Source organism: Protomyctophum parallelum (genome assembly GCF_964188405.1).
Source record: "Protomyctophum parallelum genome assembly, chromosome: 2".
Taxonomy (NCBI): domain Eukaryota; kingdom Metazoa; phylum Chordata; class Actinopteri; order Myctophiformes; family Myctophidae; genus Protomyctophum; species Protomyctophum parallelum.
The window spans coordinates 18350487-18366441 of record NC_139699.1 but is presented as its reverse complement, the minus strand read 5'-3'; the positions used below and the strand labels follow the sequence as shown (position 1 = coordinate 18366441).

General features: G+C 41.3%; 1 protein-coding gene across 1 annotated transcript; it reads right to left on the bottom strand.

Annotated features, from left to right (window-relative positions):
* Positions 1 to 1188: 1188 nt before the first annotated feature.
* LOC310855145 (uncharacterized protein) lies at positions 1189 to 9494 on the bottom strand. The gene is made up of 3 exons (XM_083760039.1): positions 9406 to 9494; positions 3638 to 3796; positions 1189 to 1469 (listed from the first exon to the last, which is right to left on the bottom strand). The coding sequence occupies exons 1-3, from the start codon at positions 9406 to 9408 to the stop codon at positions 1257 to 1259; spliced, it is 375 nt and encodes a 124-aa protein (XP_083616165.1). The 5' UTR covers positions 9409 to 9494; the 3' UTR covers positions 1189 to 1256.
* Between the last annotated feature and the right edge of the window lie 6461 nt (positions 9495 to 15955).

The window sequence follows — 15955 nt, the reverse complement described above, 5'->3', positions numbered from 1 at the left end:
ATAAAGGATGGTGTTGAGTTATTTTTCCTGCCCATAATATTATTCAAGGTAGCCCAGAGCTTTTTTCCATCATGCTTAATATCGTTTATCTCATAATACATTTTCTTCTTTTTCCTATTTAGTTTGGTCACACTGTTCCTTATTTTACAGTATGACTGCCACTCAGAATGATTGCCTGATTTCATTGCTGCCCCTTTCATTTTGTCTCTATCAGCCATACATTTGTTTAGCTCCTCATCAATCCATGGTGCATTTACTGATTTAACAGTTAACTTCTTGACAGGTGCATTTTTATCCATGACTGGTAACAACAACCCCATGAAAGCATCAAGTGCACCATTTGGGTCCTTCTCTTTGAAATCATCTGTCCAACATATACTTTTTACTTCATCCACATATGGTACAGATACAGCTTTTGAGCACAGTTCACTTGCATTAGTGTATATATGATCAATGCATTTTGATGTTGTTACTCCAGACCTGTTGGTAAACACCCTGGTTGGTTGATTGATCATCTGTTCTAGGTTACATGCACTTGTTGTCATCACTAATTTGTTTCTCAGTTAACAGTTGGAAGAAAAAAAGTCAATAAATCTCCCAGAAAGTATATATCCCTGTTTTCATCACATACCTTCTCAATCATTTCAGAAAACATATCAAGGTAATCGCTATCCGAGCTTGGTGGTAACAACATCCCATCAATAGGTTTTAAGTGGGGTAGGTGAACTTGAAGCCCTGCATACCGTGTTGATATTCATTCATCAACCAACACTCCCCACTGATAGGTAGTTATACCCCCCTTTTGATTTACATCAAAAGGGCATGTGAGCTCAAACCCACAATTTTGTATTCATCCTTAGGACCCCAAATCACACCTTGGAAAGCATGAGTGCCTATTTCAAACAAAGTGTTTTTTGACTGGGGGGTTATATTTTGACAGCAGGAATTGCCTGACACGATTTGACCCCCCAGTATTAGGATGTATTAGGATGTTGATATTCATTCATCAGCCAACACTCTCCACTCACAGGTAGTACCCATAGTAGCTTGTTTACTGGAATTTGGAAAACAGAATATATTGCTATACAGAAAACCTAGTTTTTGTCTTAGTTTGGAGACTAGATCAACAATAGCCCTAGAAAACAGCATACATTTTGTTTTACTTGAATTAAAGCCAATATCATGCATTTTTTGCAGAAGTAGTAGCACATGATTGACTGTGTCAAAGGCTTTAGAAAGGTCCACAAACAGGGACATTATGACTTGTGTGGAACTGTTGTGGGGATGCTTGTAGTTGTGTTGTCAGACTCGAAGGCCATCACAGGGCTGGAGGTGGACCTGGTCACCTCCATGATAATCACCACCCCGATGATGACCAGGAACAAGCCGATAACCACCGCGACCATCTTTCTGTTGTGACTGATGCGGTCCACGATCGACGGTCTCCGCCTCTTCACCGATGCTCGGCTCTGAAATGAAACGAAATGTTCCCTTTTCAACAACACCAAGTATATGCAAGTTTCCTGAGTGTGTGTGTGTGTGTGTGTGTGTGTGGCAGAGTGGCTCACAACCTCAGCCTGATGACCTAAAAGTCTAATATCAACCCCTAGCCGTAGGGAATTATAGTGGTTAAGATGTTAGCTTTCCACGTGGGAGAGTGGAGAGTGGAGACCCGGGTTCGAATCCTGGGGGCGTTACAACATGTGTGTGCATGTGTCTGTAGTTCAGGGATGTCCACACATAGACATCAAAGGGGCCTTCAGCCGCTGCCCTTTTACCCGTCTGTAAAAACATTACAACAGCCCTCTCCAGACCACGAATGCAGCATTTACTGTGGTGAAAGAAATGCAAATGCCACTCCTCTCCTTTCCATGCCATGCTGGAAGCTTGAACACAGCATTTTGCGTTGAACAAATTTGTTTAGAAATCCATGTCGTACACCTCATCTCCACTAGCTATAAAGAGTGCTGGGCTGTGCCCCGAAAATAGCTGATCTACAAGCTCTCAACACGTCACAGTGACTGGCTTGAAGATCTGCTATTTTTGTCCAAAAGTGCCCTCCGAATTTCAGCCCCTGCCTCTAACACTCTCTGCACGTCCCTGCTGTGGTTTCAAACTTGATGGGCAGCACAGAGGATCCGAGTGGGAAGTCGGGTCACGTGATGTCATCAGAATGACATCATCAATATAACTATACACTCTGGCGCCTGCTGGCCTAGTAGTCCAGGCACATGCCACATATAGGCTCGTGCCTGACAGCGCGTCGTGTGTTCGAGTCCCGTTCATGACGACCTTTGCTGCGTGTCTCTCCCTGTAAGGTACCAGAGGTACCTGAGGGAGTTCCAGGGGGTCCCCAGCTAAATGATAGTTTGTACCCAAATGGACCCGTATGGGTCTGTAACTCAGAGAGTGTACAAATGGAACCAAATGATTTGGTTCCATTTGTACACTCTCAGAGTTAAATTAACATTGATTTTACAATATATATTGGGGGTCCCAGAGATAGAAATGCCATTGAATGGGGTTCTGTAGATTAATATGCATGTCAAACTGGGGGTCCTTGAAATTAAAATGGTTGAGAGTCACTGCTAGAGCCGTAACAATATTCTCCTATGGGGGTTGATAGGTATTTTTCTTTTGTAGATCTGTTATTTTGGTGGAGGAGATTGTCATGGGGCCTCTGACCTGATATTCCATAGGTCTTGCCGAATTATGGATTATGAATTGCCCTGTGACTGACATTTGATGTCACGCTGTCCCACTGACTTTAAGATAGTAACACTTCTCCCCTAGCCAGCGTGAGATAAAGTATTGTTTTGATTTGACTGCTTCCCTCTGTGAAACAAGTAACAACATGTTATTTTAGCCTTGAGTGTGCCCGTGCCGACAGCCGGGCTCTGACAATTGGCCTTATCAGCCGGTTGCCATAGCAACCTGCCAGCCACTGTGCTTTCTCGGTCTAGGGTCTGCTGGGTTGCCAGTGACGATTTATGAACTACAAGTCATTCAAAACTACATATCCCACATATCTCCATTTTGAGTAAAAAGTATAAATACCCCGCTCCATTTTAGGACGGGGCTGGAGAGACCATTTTCCACCAGATCCTTTGGGGTCTGGGTGAATCTTATTGTAAATATATATATAATGCTGTATGTTGAATCTTAATTCTATCTCTCATGAATCAAATAATATAATGGCTAAAATCTAATGGCTCTGACTGGACTTCCCTTCTTTTGGTGGACTCTGTTTCTTCATCTTTGTATTTAAAAGGTAATTCTCCTAAAAGTACTCTTGTTAAATCTAAGCTATAAGTATCAACCTTTCATAGTCAAAAATGGTTTTAAACCCTTCTGTTAGGCACTCAGTTTGGTGCAGAGTATATATTGTAATTCGATTACTTTCTAAAAGTATTTTTGGAGTTCCGGAGCTCCCAGTCTCTAGCTCTCGCTATCGAAGCTAATTATAATCCATTTATACAGTCCTTATCCTAATACATATCTAGTGGATTTTTATATCCATCAGGAGTCCCTGGCATATATTTTCTAGTGGGGGTCCAAGGGCTAATGAGTGTAAATTTGGGGGTCCTTGACCTGAAAAGGTTTGGGAACCACTGGTCTAGACCGTATCTTAACTCACCGTATGTTTTGGTCGCTCCGTCTTCTTGTCTATCTTTGAGACATTATCTGAACGCTCCCCTGTCTTGTTCTCCGGTTTGTCTTTCATCAGGCTCTCCTTCTGCTCAGGCTCTCCTTCTGCCTGCTCCTGCACTGTGCTTAGACCAGCTTTACTGTCAGCCTGGACAAGAGGAGTGACATAACTGTTAACCCATTCTGGGCGGGAACCCTTTTTGGTGTTTTAAGCATCATTGAAATGAAATATTGAGCACCACTGATACAGAAACATAGGTATTTCAGAAAACTGTTAAGACATTTTTTAATTTCAACATCAGAGAGAGAGAGAGAGAGAGTTCTCGGATGTTCTCGGATGAATCACAGGTTATCACCTGTGATTCAGCCGATTCAGCCTTTGGCTCAACGCCGGCAAGACCAAGGAGATGGTTGTAGTACGGTAGCTTAGGGCCATATTTTAGAGAAATGTGGACACGGCTTACAAAAGCGCCAAATTTTTTCCACATGTTCTCCATAACCATACGTTTCATTTTGGAAGGGGGGCCACGTCATCAAGATGTCAGAAGGCGGCCATCTTGGCGTTCAAAGATGGCCGCCATGTAATATCTATAAGTGCAGCTATCTCAGCTTCTAAGCCACCTAAAAGGTCAAACTTGGTGTCAATATATACATTTTCCTTGTCAAGGAATGCAATATAACTATAGGGAATATCAATAAGTGACTAAATCTGCCAATAATAGATAATTTCGTTCATTCTGGCAATATATGTACACAATTATGGTTCGTTTTTGGACTTTACTTTGATGTATTCCTATTCTGTTTGGTTTTGGTGCTCATGTAAGTGATGGTGGACAGATTAAAGAGGGACCCGCGTCTGCCACCAACCTCTCTCGGGTCTCAAATCAACCAGGAGAAGAGCATGTTAACTCCGACACAGTCTAGACTTCATCGGTATAACACTATTAGTACAGCAGCTTAGCTCCACTATATCAATGAATCGTTCAGTTTGTGATAAAAGCATGAAATTTGGTACACTTATAGCCAAAGGCATTCTAAAAAGATTTGGATGTGGACCCAACTTGAATTTTCAACATGGCGCCCATAGCAGCCATTTTTCAAAATGGCCACCAGCAACAACCGTTTTCTTATGAGTGATGGATATAATATGATATTCGAGACATATTTGGACATATTTCCATGCATAGTACTTGGTAAATGTTTCTTTTGGATAATATAACATTTTCAATGAAAATTCAAAATGGCCGCCATTTTTCAGAATTATACAGTATTCTTGTGCAGAATTTGAATTAGGAACTTTGTAATTTCTAAGAAGCTTCCTTCTGTCTCACAATACTCATATTACTACAGTGGCTAACAGCCATATTGTGAGAGAAGATGGCGGCCATTAATTTCAAGATGGCCACCAATATTAGACTGATTTTGCATTTCAGCATATATTTGGCTATACCTTTGTGATGTACTGTACCATACTGTATAATACTGTACAGCACTGCAGGGCATCATACTGTACCATACTGTACCTTACTGTATGGTATCATACTGTTCTGTACTGTACTGTACTGTACTGTACTGTACTGTACTGTACTGTACTGTACCTTACTGTACGGTATCGTACTGTACTGAACTGTACGGTATCGTACTGTACTGTACTGTACTGTATCATACTGTACTATACTGTACTGTACTGTATCATACTGTACCATACTGTACTGTACTGTACTGTACTGTACTGTACCTTACTGTATGGTATCATACTGTACTGTACTGTACTGTACTGTACGGTATCATACTGTACCATACTGTACTGTACTGTACTGTACTGTACTGTACTGTACTGTACTGTACTGTACTGTACTGTACTGTACTGTACTGTACTGTACTGTATCATACTGTACCATACTGTACCGTACTGTACCTTACTGTACCGTACTGCACAGTACCATACTGTACCGTACTGTACCACACTGTACTGCACTGTACCGTACTGTACTGCATCGTACTGTACCATACTTTATGGTATCATACTGTACCATACTCTACTGTACTGTACAGTGCCGTACCGCACGTTACTGTACCATACTGTGCTGTACTTTACCATACTGTAGTGTACTGTACAGTACCGTGTGTGTGTGTGTGTGCACACGCAGGGAAAAGGGAGGGGTCGGTTAATGTGGAAATTGTAATGTAATTTGCGTCACAGTGAAATGTTGCGCAATAACAGTATGTCATACAAAAGCAATATTTGTACAGTAAATATGACATGGATGCAATGTAGTGCAGATGGTTTTCTGTGGCATGCATCATTTTTTGTGCATAGAGAGATGTGTGCTAACGGAGTGATTTGGTAGGAGAAGTCGGACGGATAAACAGACATATTGCTTTGCATCCCCTATAGTAGTAGGATCTAGGATGAGCATCAAAACTATATATTTTAAATACTTTTCATTAGCACATGCTTGAATTTTACATTCCATAGGGCTGGACCACACATGGACTCCATTTGGTTTTGTTTTCTGCATCTTCCTCTGTGACCTGCCACCTTCATGTCATCTCTCACAGCATCCTTAAACCTCGTCTTTGGCCATCCTCTTACCTGGCAGCTACATCTTCAGCATCCTTCTCCCAATGTACCCTCATCCCTCCTTTTCACATGTCTAAACCATCTCAACCTCACCTCTCTTGCTTTATCCCCAAACCTTCTAACCTGGGCTGATCCTCTAATTTAGTCATTTCTGATAATGTCCTTCCTTTTCACTCCTTTTCACAACCATAGCATCCTTAATTCTGCCACCTCCAACTGTGCCTCCTTTTCATCAGTGCCACCGTTTCCAACCGTACGGCATGGCTGGTCTCACTACCATCGTATACATCTTCCCTCTCACAAATAACTCCTGACACATATGTCCCATATTCTCAATACACTGGCTTCGCTTGCTAGAACATTTCCATCTCTATACTCACCGTAACCTGTTACACTACTGTCTACTGTCTGGTCAATTGGTACAAATCATTTTCTCCCTCCCTCACCATCTCTCTTTGCACTTACTGTACATCTCATATACTTTATCTTAGCCCTGACCACTTCTTAGCCCACACCACCTGACATCACATCTCTCTCTTCTTACCCATCATCTAAAGAAAACCCAATGGGCATTGCCCATTGACATATATTCAAGTCTGTGTGTGTCTGTACATCTGTAATCCACGTAACTCGAGAACCGTTTGCCCCACCGACTTCAAATTCGACACACACATTCCACACCCCCACAGGGAGTGCAGTGCCCGGTGTCGAGTCGGTCGGACCCACGGTTGTCCAGAACCACCACAAAAGGTGGCGGCCATCTTTGAACGCCAAGATGGCCGCCTTCTGACATCTTGATGACGTGGCCCCCCTTCCAAAATGAAATGTATGGTTATGGAGAACATGTGGAAAAAAAATTGCGCTTTTGTAAGCCGTGTCCACATTATTTTGCTAAGCTACCGTACTATTGTGGATTATCGCAGGAGCAAGATGGTCACTCTGGTCTCTAGTATCATTCGATGGGGAGACGGTGGAGATCATGGGCAGCTACAAGTCCCTGGGAGTGCACCTGAACAAACGACTGGACCTCTACACCAGTGGTTCCCAAACTTTTTCATGTCAAGGACCCCCGAATTGACACTAATGAGCCTGCAGAAACCCCATTTGAAAAGATATGCCAGGGACCCAGAGAATTATTTTACGGCTCTAGCAGTGATTCTCAACCTGTTTAATTTCAAGGACCCCCTGCAGTTTGACATGCATTAGGCTACAGACCCCCATTTAATGGCATTTCTAACTCTGGGACCTCAATTTATATGGTAAAATCAATGTTAATTTAACTCTGAGTGTTGCAGACACCGAAGGGAAGGGTCCTTTTGGTTTCAAACTATCATTTAGCTGGGAACCCCCTGGAACTCCCTCAATTTAGGACCCCACTTTGAGAACCACTGTGGTCTTTCTGAGGAGGCTGAGGTCCTTTGGTGTGTGTAACCTGATGCTGCAGATGTTCTATCAGTTCGTGATGGCTGGCTCTCTGGGTTACATTAATTCCCAGGGACACCTGAGGGAAGCTGACGGGTGGAGGAGGATGAAGATGCATATAGCAAAGAAAGCCGGATGCTATTAGACAACCCCTCTCTAATCACCTTCACTTGGAGACTGTGAGAGGTTTAGAAGCAAGAGTATAGGCCTAATGATATTGTAGATTAATCTTCCCCGTAGGCCTATAGACAACCAATGGTAATTTGTGCCGCTTGCTCGCTAGCTATGAAGATGTATGACGAGTCGCACTATGGTTGCTCTCAGCTCACAGCAACATTTCTCAGAATTTAGTGTTTTAATTACAGCAAGTACAGCATCTTGCAATGGGTCTGGTCCACAAGATTCGATACACGTGTACCTGTCTAAATACTTCCTTAATGTCTGAAGTCCACACCCACAACACCAGAGGGAGTTCAACAAACCATGTGCAACCCAGATTCGGCACAAAGAAGGGACTAAATTAATTTAGCTCCTATGCCACAAAAATGTGGAACGCCCTACCAACTGTCATTAAGACATGTGAATCCCTTGACTCCTTCAAAACCGCTCAAAACTGACCCCCTTAAAATCTGGGATACCCACCCCTTTTTACCTCCTGATTTCCATTTTTTACGGTATATAGAAATGTAAATTTGTACATCTCTAATTGTTATGATGAATTGTAAACGGTGGACCCTCTTGTAAACAAGTGTAATGCTTTATGGTGTCGTCCACTCACAGTTAACAGTTTTTGTATTGAGTTGTGCTTGAAATGTACTGTAATTCTGCAAACTGTTAATAAATACTTCATTCAATCAAAAAGAAACAAGCAGTTCAGTATGGTATGGTGGTACGGACACACATTATTATTAGACATATGTTTACATGTGCACTCCTTTGTTTTTTACTTTGTCTTGCACTATATGCTATATAGCAATGCTGAGAGGGTGTATAGTGTTTGTATGAATTGATATACAGTATATCATTATCTCTTTTTTTGTTAACTTACAGGTGTCTTTCTACCATGCTGTATATACACTAGCCCTGCCCAGTAACCTGTATTTGTAACTAGTGCTGTACTATCTTTGGCGACTTACGATCTTATCTTATAGTCTTATCTTACTACTACTGTTGTATTTCTACTGTTATTACCACTTCAACTTACAATTAGGGGAGCTTTACACTGCTTTCCTGCCTGTCAATTAAGAACTAATTTAAAAATGCTACTATTGGTTTAAAAGCTTTGAATACATTTCAGATCTTCTGCTACATTATGAACCATTCATACTTTTCAGGTCATCTGGGACAGTTTTGCTTTTTGAACCCAGAACTAAATATTATGTATGTACCGTATATCTGGAACAAAAACTGCATGTCTGCTACAATTAACTCTCATTTTGCCGTTGCCTTTTGTTGAGACTTTTGATTAATGTCTTGTGCTGCACACAGTGCACAGTATATTTATTTTGTCTTTTTGAGCTTGTATCCAAATGTTATTGTACAATGTGTTTCTTTTGTACTTTGCCTTAATGCTCTTAATGTTTTGTGTCTCGAAATGTGCTATAATTGACTTGCCTTACCTTAACACCGCTACAACTACTGTACCATGCCATCTAAAAACAATATAGTGGTTCATACATTTATACAATAACAATCTAAGATGGAACATATATATCTCTTTAACATGTCCAATAATAAAAGTCCGGACTCACCATGTTTAATAGACGGTTTCTTCAAGTCTCAGGTTAAAGTCCGAGAGAGAGAGAGAGAGAGAGAGAGAGAGAGAGAGAGAGAAAGAAAAGACTGTTTTGGCAACACGAGAGGCTTATTCCTACAGACAGTGGTGGTGGACAAAGTGCACAACCACCTTACTTGAGTCAAAGTACTAAAGTGTTCAAATTCAAATGTAGGCTACATTTTTCACTCTCTATAACCAACTGCCACATGAATTGCTTTACACAAAAGAAATGGCTGTAAAAACTTCAGCATTGAAAGGCAATAGAATTGACAAAAAGGACAGCCATTCATTGTCATCATTAAAAAAAGAGCATAATACAACACAACAGCACGCACACACGCGCGCACACACACACACACACACACACACACACACACACACACACACACACACACACACACACACACACACACACACACACACACACACACACACACACACACACACACACACACACACACACAACACAACACAACACAACACAACACAACACAACGCACACGCACACACAGTGTAGGAGGCTAGACAGTGGAACTGCTGTAGATGCAGATTCCTGATCAACCACACTATCTCAGTTACACTGTCCCATCATTTAACACTGATAAGTTAACTATAAAATACTGGATTAATTTCCAACCAAAAGCCTTCATACTGTACATATGGGAGCTAGGTCGGGTTTCGATCCCCGGCCATACCAATTAAAGACTGTAAAAATGGGACACAATGCCTCCCTGCTTGGTTACTCAGCAACAATGGGTTGGATTTGGGGGTCAAATCAACTAATCAAATGATTCTCGATGTGGTTCACCGCTTCGATGGGTCAAATGTGGAGAACAAATTTCACTGCGGTAACGAGTGTGACAAATCATACGACTTTGATTTTGACAATCAATATTTAATTTCGATCTGGTGTCATAAATTAAACTTAGTGTTGATATTGCACACTGATCCTATCAAGAAAATGGCACTTCATGAGAAAAAGGTTGCTGACGTGCTGTAGGCAAATACCAGACGAGTCGCCCCGGGGGTTGGGCGACAGCTGGCGGAACTGCGCGGCCTGCAGGTATTCCTAAAGTAACCCAAGTAAATGATGCTTAAACGGTTAAACCTAAACTTATTCCTAACCTTAACCTCAGTAAAACTATGCCTAAATCCAACCCTAACCCTATTCCTATACTATGCATAACCCTAAACTTTTGTCTAACTTTATTCTCAGTAAAACAACATAAAGAATACAAGAACTGAGCGGTCGGCATGAGGTCAGCGGAAAGATAGAGGGGCGAGATGGTTTAGGGGCGACGGTACCTGATACCCTATAGGCTACCTGGCTACTCTGTCCATCTAAAGACCTCGAGACAGACTGTTGACTCACATCAAAAGAAGGCACTGTTTGTTTTGCAGATGGGTATACCCACTACCCAGATTGCAAATGAGGTGACATCTAGGCACTGCAGGGTTACATGTTAATATTCTGTGGTCAAATGCATAAAATGAAAACATAAGAGACACAACTTGTGTCAAATTGATTGATTGATTGAAATATTTATTAACAGTTTGCAGAATTACAGTACATTTCAAGCACAACTCAATACAAAGACTGTTAACTGTGAGTGGACGACCCGCAATAAAGCATTACACTTGTTTACAAGAGGGTCCACAAATCATCAAAACATTTAGAGACGTACAAATAGACACTTCTATATAGCCAAAAAAAAGACAAACCAGGAATTCATCATAAAGGAGGTAAAAGGGAAAATAAACATATACAGTGAGGGGGAAAGGGGGGGGGGGGGTTCAGATTTTACGGGGGCCAGTTTTGAATTGCAGTGGTCCGTAGGTGCCCTTTGAGAGCAGTTTTGAAGGAGTCAAGGGATTTGCATGTCTTAATGTTGGTAGGGCGTTCCACATTTTGGTGGCATAGGAGCGAAAATAATTTAGTCCCTTGTTTGTGCCGAATCTGGGTTGCACATGGTTTGTTGCAATCCCTCTGGTGTTGTGGGTGTGGACTTTGTTAACATTAAGGAAGTATACAGGTATGGGTATTTTGGTGGTGTATCGAATCTTGTGGACCAGACCCATTGCAAGATGCTATACTCTGTCGTAGACCCTAAGCCATTCCAGCCTGTCAAAGTGGGCAGGGGTGAGGCCAAGTAGGAGCCTGACCAATTTGTTTTGGGTCTGAAGTCTGGAGCCTTGTTTTAAGGGCCTTTGAGGTGCTGTGGTATACCAAGAGGTGCATGCATAGTCAAAGAAACCTTGTACGAGGGCTCCTGTTAGGGTCTTCAGGGTGTTTTTGTTGACCAGCTAGATCCTGTAAAGGAATCTTTTGTTGACTTTTTCACCGGAAAGATTAGCCTCCAGGATGGAACCTAGGTAGGTAATTTCATCTTTTCGTGTGATAATATTGTCAATTTGTCACCCACACCCACTCTAACCAAGAAGCCATCTGCCTTGCTGAGATTACTATTTGATCCAAAGAGAAACAACCTAAGCAACCTTTCATAGAAATTGAGTCAAAAGTAGCCTACAATAGGCAAGTAAGAAGTAAAACATTACGGGAAAAAAAGAGTAAAACAAGACTTCTGAATCCTCAGTTTTATGTTGTATATAGCCCAAAGAGGTAGGTTGCGATCTACCAGTAGTTCACAAAGGCTGTGCAGGTAGACCACATGACATGCCCCTATAGGCCTATAGGCTATAATTAAAAAAACAAAAAAATATTTTTGGCATCTGCCACTTGAATTAATGTGACTTGATTGACATAAAAAGGGCCTGTCAGCTCAAACACACAATGAAATGCTTTTTTAAATTGTATTTCTTTACTGTTTTCACAATGCCAGTAGCATTACAAAGTTATACAAAAAACCCTACTAATTTCATTTCCACAGCAATGGGAATATTGTATTGGGATATATATAGATTTATATTGCCCCCCCCCCCCTCCCCCTGTCATTTTGAAAGTAGCTCTCAAGTCAAAAGTGTGGGCACCCCTGCTCAAGAGTCTTGTGTCAAATGAGCTTCAGTGTCCAAACGTTTGGAAACGTGTTATTATTATTATTATTATTATTATTATTATTATTATTATTATTATTGTTATTATTATTATACGAGTAGTAGTAGTAGTAGTAGTAGTAATAATTAGTAGCAGTAGTAATAGTAGACAGTGTTTGTAAACGCGCTTATAATAATATCCTATGATAACGTCACAGAACAGAACTAGGAAATTCGCAATTTTTAAAAATTGCAGAGTGTGGTTGCCGCAGTGGCTTACATATGCCCCTCCCACTAGTATTGCCAGCCAATTACAATTTCAAGTCACGCCTTAGATCATGCGTAAGTCATTCGGAGGGGATTTAACCCCCGAAATGTTTTTGCGACAAACGGTTACATTTCTCGCATTTGCGGCGCCCCCTATGGATGAAAATGGAATTACTTTTAGAACTTGGTTGATTGAACCACCCCGGACATGTGATTGAAATTTGGGATGGATTGGACATTCCGTTCGTGATTTATGGCATTTTTTGTGATATAGGCCCCTCCTACTAACTTCGGAAGACGATTACCGCCGAACGATACGCACTTTCAAAATTCTGCGGCTCATTGGATGGGTCCAGAGATCACGTGTGCCGATTTCTGTGAGATTTGGACAAAATCTGTAGGAGGAAAAGCAAAAAGTGTGTTTTGGACAAAATTCAAAATGGCGGAAAATCTATCATGGCGGAAATGGGCGTGGCCTATATGGGGAGATGCGTCATGACCCAAGGAATCCAGGGAAAAAATAATTTTTATTTTACGACCTACGGTTCAAGAGTTATAAGCCAAAAGGTAAAGTGGGCTGTTATAGCGCCACCATGAGGCCGACCGATAAAATTTTAGGGTTAAATAATTTTAGGGATAATGTTGAATTATCCCTAAAAGTTTTGTAACTATAGTGATTACAGTCTCCGAGGAACAAATACTTTTATGTGAATTTTTGCCTTTTCCCATTCATGTCAATGGGGAAATTTAATTCACTAATAAATTCATATCAATTAAACTATACAACATTTCTCTTAACAAAATACAAGCACACGATTCCCGATTTTTTCGGTCAATTTGACATATGGCTCAAGTGCGTACAGCGTACAGTGTGGGAGGTATAAAGCGTCAAAATAAAGACTACTCCCGTGAAATAATAACTAGAAAGAGGCAATTCTGGGAAATTGCAAAGTGTGGTTGCCCACATCGCACCCGTCGAAAATGGAATCGCTTTTGGCTCTGCGTTGATTAAGCTACCCTCGACATGTGATTCAGATTTGGGATGGATCGGACATTCCGTGCGTGAATTGTGGTGTGTTTTGTAAAGTAGGCCCCTCCCACTAACTTCGGAAGACGATTACGGCCGAACGATACAGAAGATCTAAATTCTGACTGTGCTGTTTTAATCGGATAGGTCCGGAGATCATGTGTACCGATTTTTGTGAAATTTGGACAAAATCTGTAGGAGGAGGAGCAAAAAGTGTGTTTTGAACAAAATTCAAAATGGCAGGAAATCTATCTAGACGCAAATGGGCGGGGCCTATATGGGGAGATGCGTCATGACCCAAGGAATCCAGGGAAAAAATATTTTTGATTTTACGACCTACGGTTCAAGAGTTATACCCCAAAAGGTAAAGTTGGCTGTTATAGCGCCACCATGAGGCAGAACGTTATACTTCTAAGGTAATTATTTTTAGTAATTATTATGAATCTCTCCTCCAAGTTTTGTAAGTATAGCCCTTACGGTCTCAGAGGAAAAAATACTTGAAAGTGAGTTTTTGCATTTTCCCATTCATGTCTATGGGGAAATTTAATGCACAAATTAATTCATATCAATTAAACTATCCAACAAATGTCTTATCCCAATACACGCACACGATTCCCGATGTAGCCCGTCGTTTTGACATATGGCTTGAGTGCGTGCGACAAAAACTGTGGGAGGTATAATGCGGCAAAATAAAGTTTATCTATAATAAAAACATAAACTAGAAAGAGGCAATTCTGGGAAATTGCAAAGTGTGGTTGCCCACATCGCACCCGTCGAAAATGGAATTGCTTTTGTCTCTGCGTTGATGAAACCAACCTCGACCTGTGATTCAAATTTGGGATGGATCGGACATTCCGTGCGTGAATTGTGGCGTTTTTTGTAAAATAGGCCCCTCCCACTAACTTTGGAAGACGTTTACGGCCGAACGATACAGAAGATCTAAATTCTGTCTGTGCTGTTTTAATGGGATAGGTCCCGAGATCATGTGTACCGATTTTTGTGAGATTTGGTCAAAATCTGTAGGAGGAGTAGCAAAAAGTGTGTTTTGAACAAAATTCAAAATGGCGGGAAATCTATCTAGACGCAAATGGGCGTGGCCTATATGGGGAGATGTGTCATGACCCAAGGAATCCAAGGAAAAAATATTTTTTATTTTACGAGCTACGGTTCAAGAGTTATACCCCAAAAGGTAAAGTTGGCTGTTATAGCGCCACCATGAGGCCGACCGATATACTTCTAAGGTAATTAATTTTAGTAATTATTATGAATCTCTCCTCCAAGTCTTGTATGTATAGCCCTTACGGTCTCAGAGGAAAAAATACTTGAAAGTGAGTTTTTGCATTTTCCCATTCATGTCTATGGGGAAATTTAATGCACTAATTAATTCATATCAATTAAACTATTCAACAAATGTCTTAGCAAAATACACGCACACGATTCCCGATGTAGCCCGTCGTTTTGACATATGGCTCGAGTGCGTGCGACAAAAACTGTGGGAGGTATAATGCGGCAAAATAAGTTTATCTATAATGAAAAGAATAAAAGGTCACTAAAACAATAGTATGGTTGCCTTCAGGCAACCACACTAACTAGAAAGAGGCAATTCTGGGAAATTGCAAAGTGTGGTTGCCCACATCGCACCCGTCGAAAATGGAATCGCTTTTGGCTCTGCGTTGATGAATCCACCCTCGACATGTGATTCAGATTTGGGATGGATCGGACATTCCGTGCGTGAATTGTGCCCCTCCCACTAACTTGGGAAGACGATTACGACCGAACGATACAGAAGATCTAAATTCTGACTGTGCTGTTTTAATCGGATAGGTTGGCTGATATAGGCCCCTCCCAGTAATTATACCAGCCAATTACAATGTCAAGTCATCCTTTGTGATCATGCATAAGTCATTCAAAGAGGATTTCCCCCCCAAAATCATGTTTTTGCAACAAAGGGGTATAGGCCCCTCCCAGTAATTTTGCCAGCCAATTACAATGTCAAGTCACCCTTTGTGATCATGCGTAAGTCATTCAAAGGGGATTTCCCCCCCAAAATCGTGTTTTTGCAACAAACGGGTAATTGTTTTTGCAATTGTAGCGCCCCCTATGGATTGAAATGGAATTGCTTTTGGCTCTGTGTTGAGTAGGCCATCCTAAACATGTGATTCAAATTTGGGGAGGATTGGACTTTCCGCTCGTGATTTGTGCATTTTTTTGTAAAATAGGCCCCTCCCACTAAATTTGG

Bases quoted from the DNA above. Each gene is read 5' to 3' on its own strand.
- LOC310855145 (XM_083760039.1), bottom strand. The intron at 1,470-3,637 runs GTGAGTTAAGAT...GTTTCATTTCAG, and splicing joins CGGAGCGACCAAAACATACG to AGCCGAGCATCGGTGAAGAG.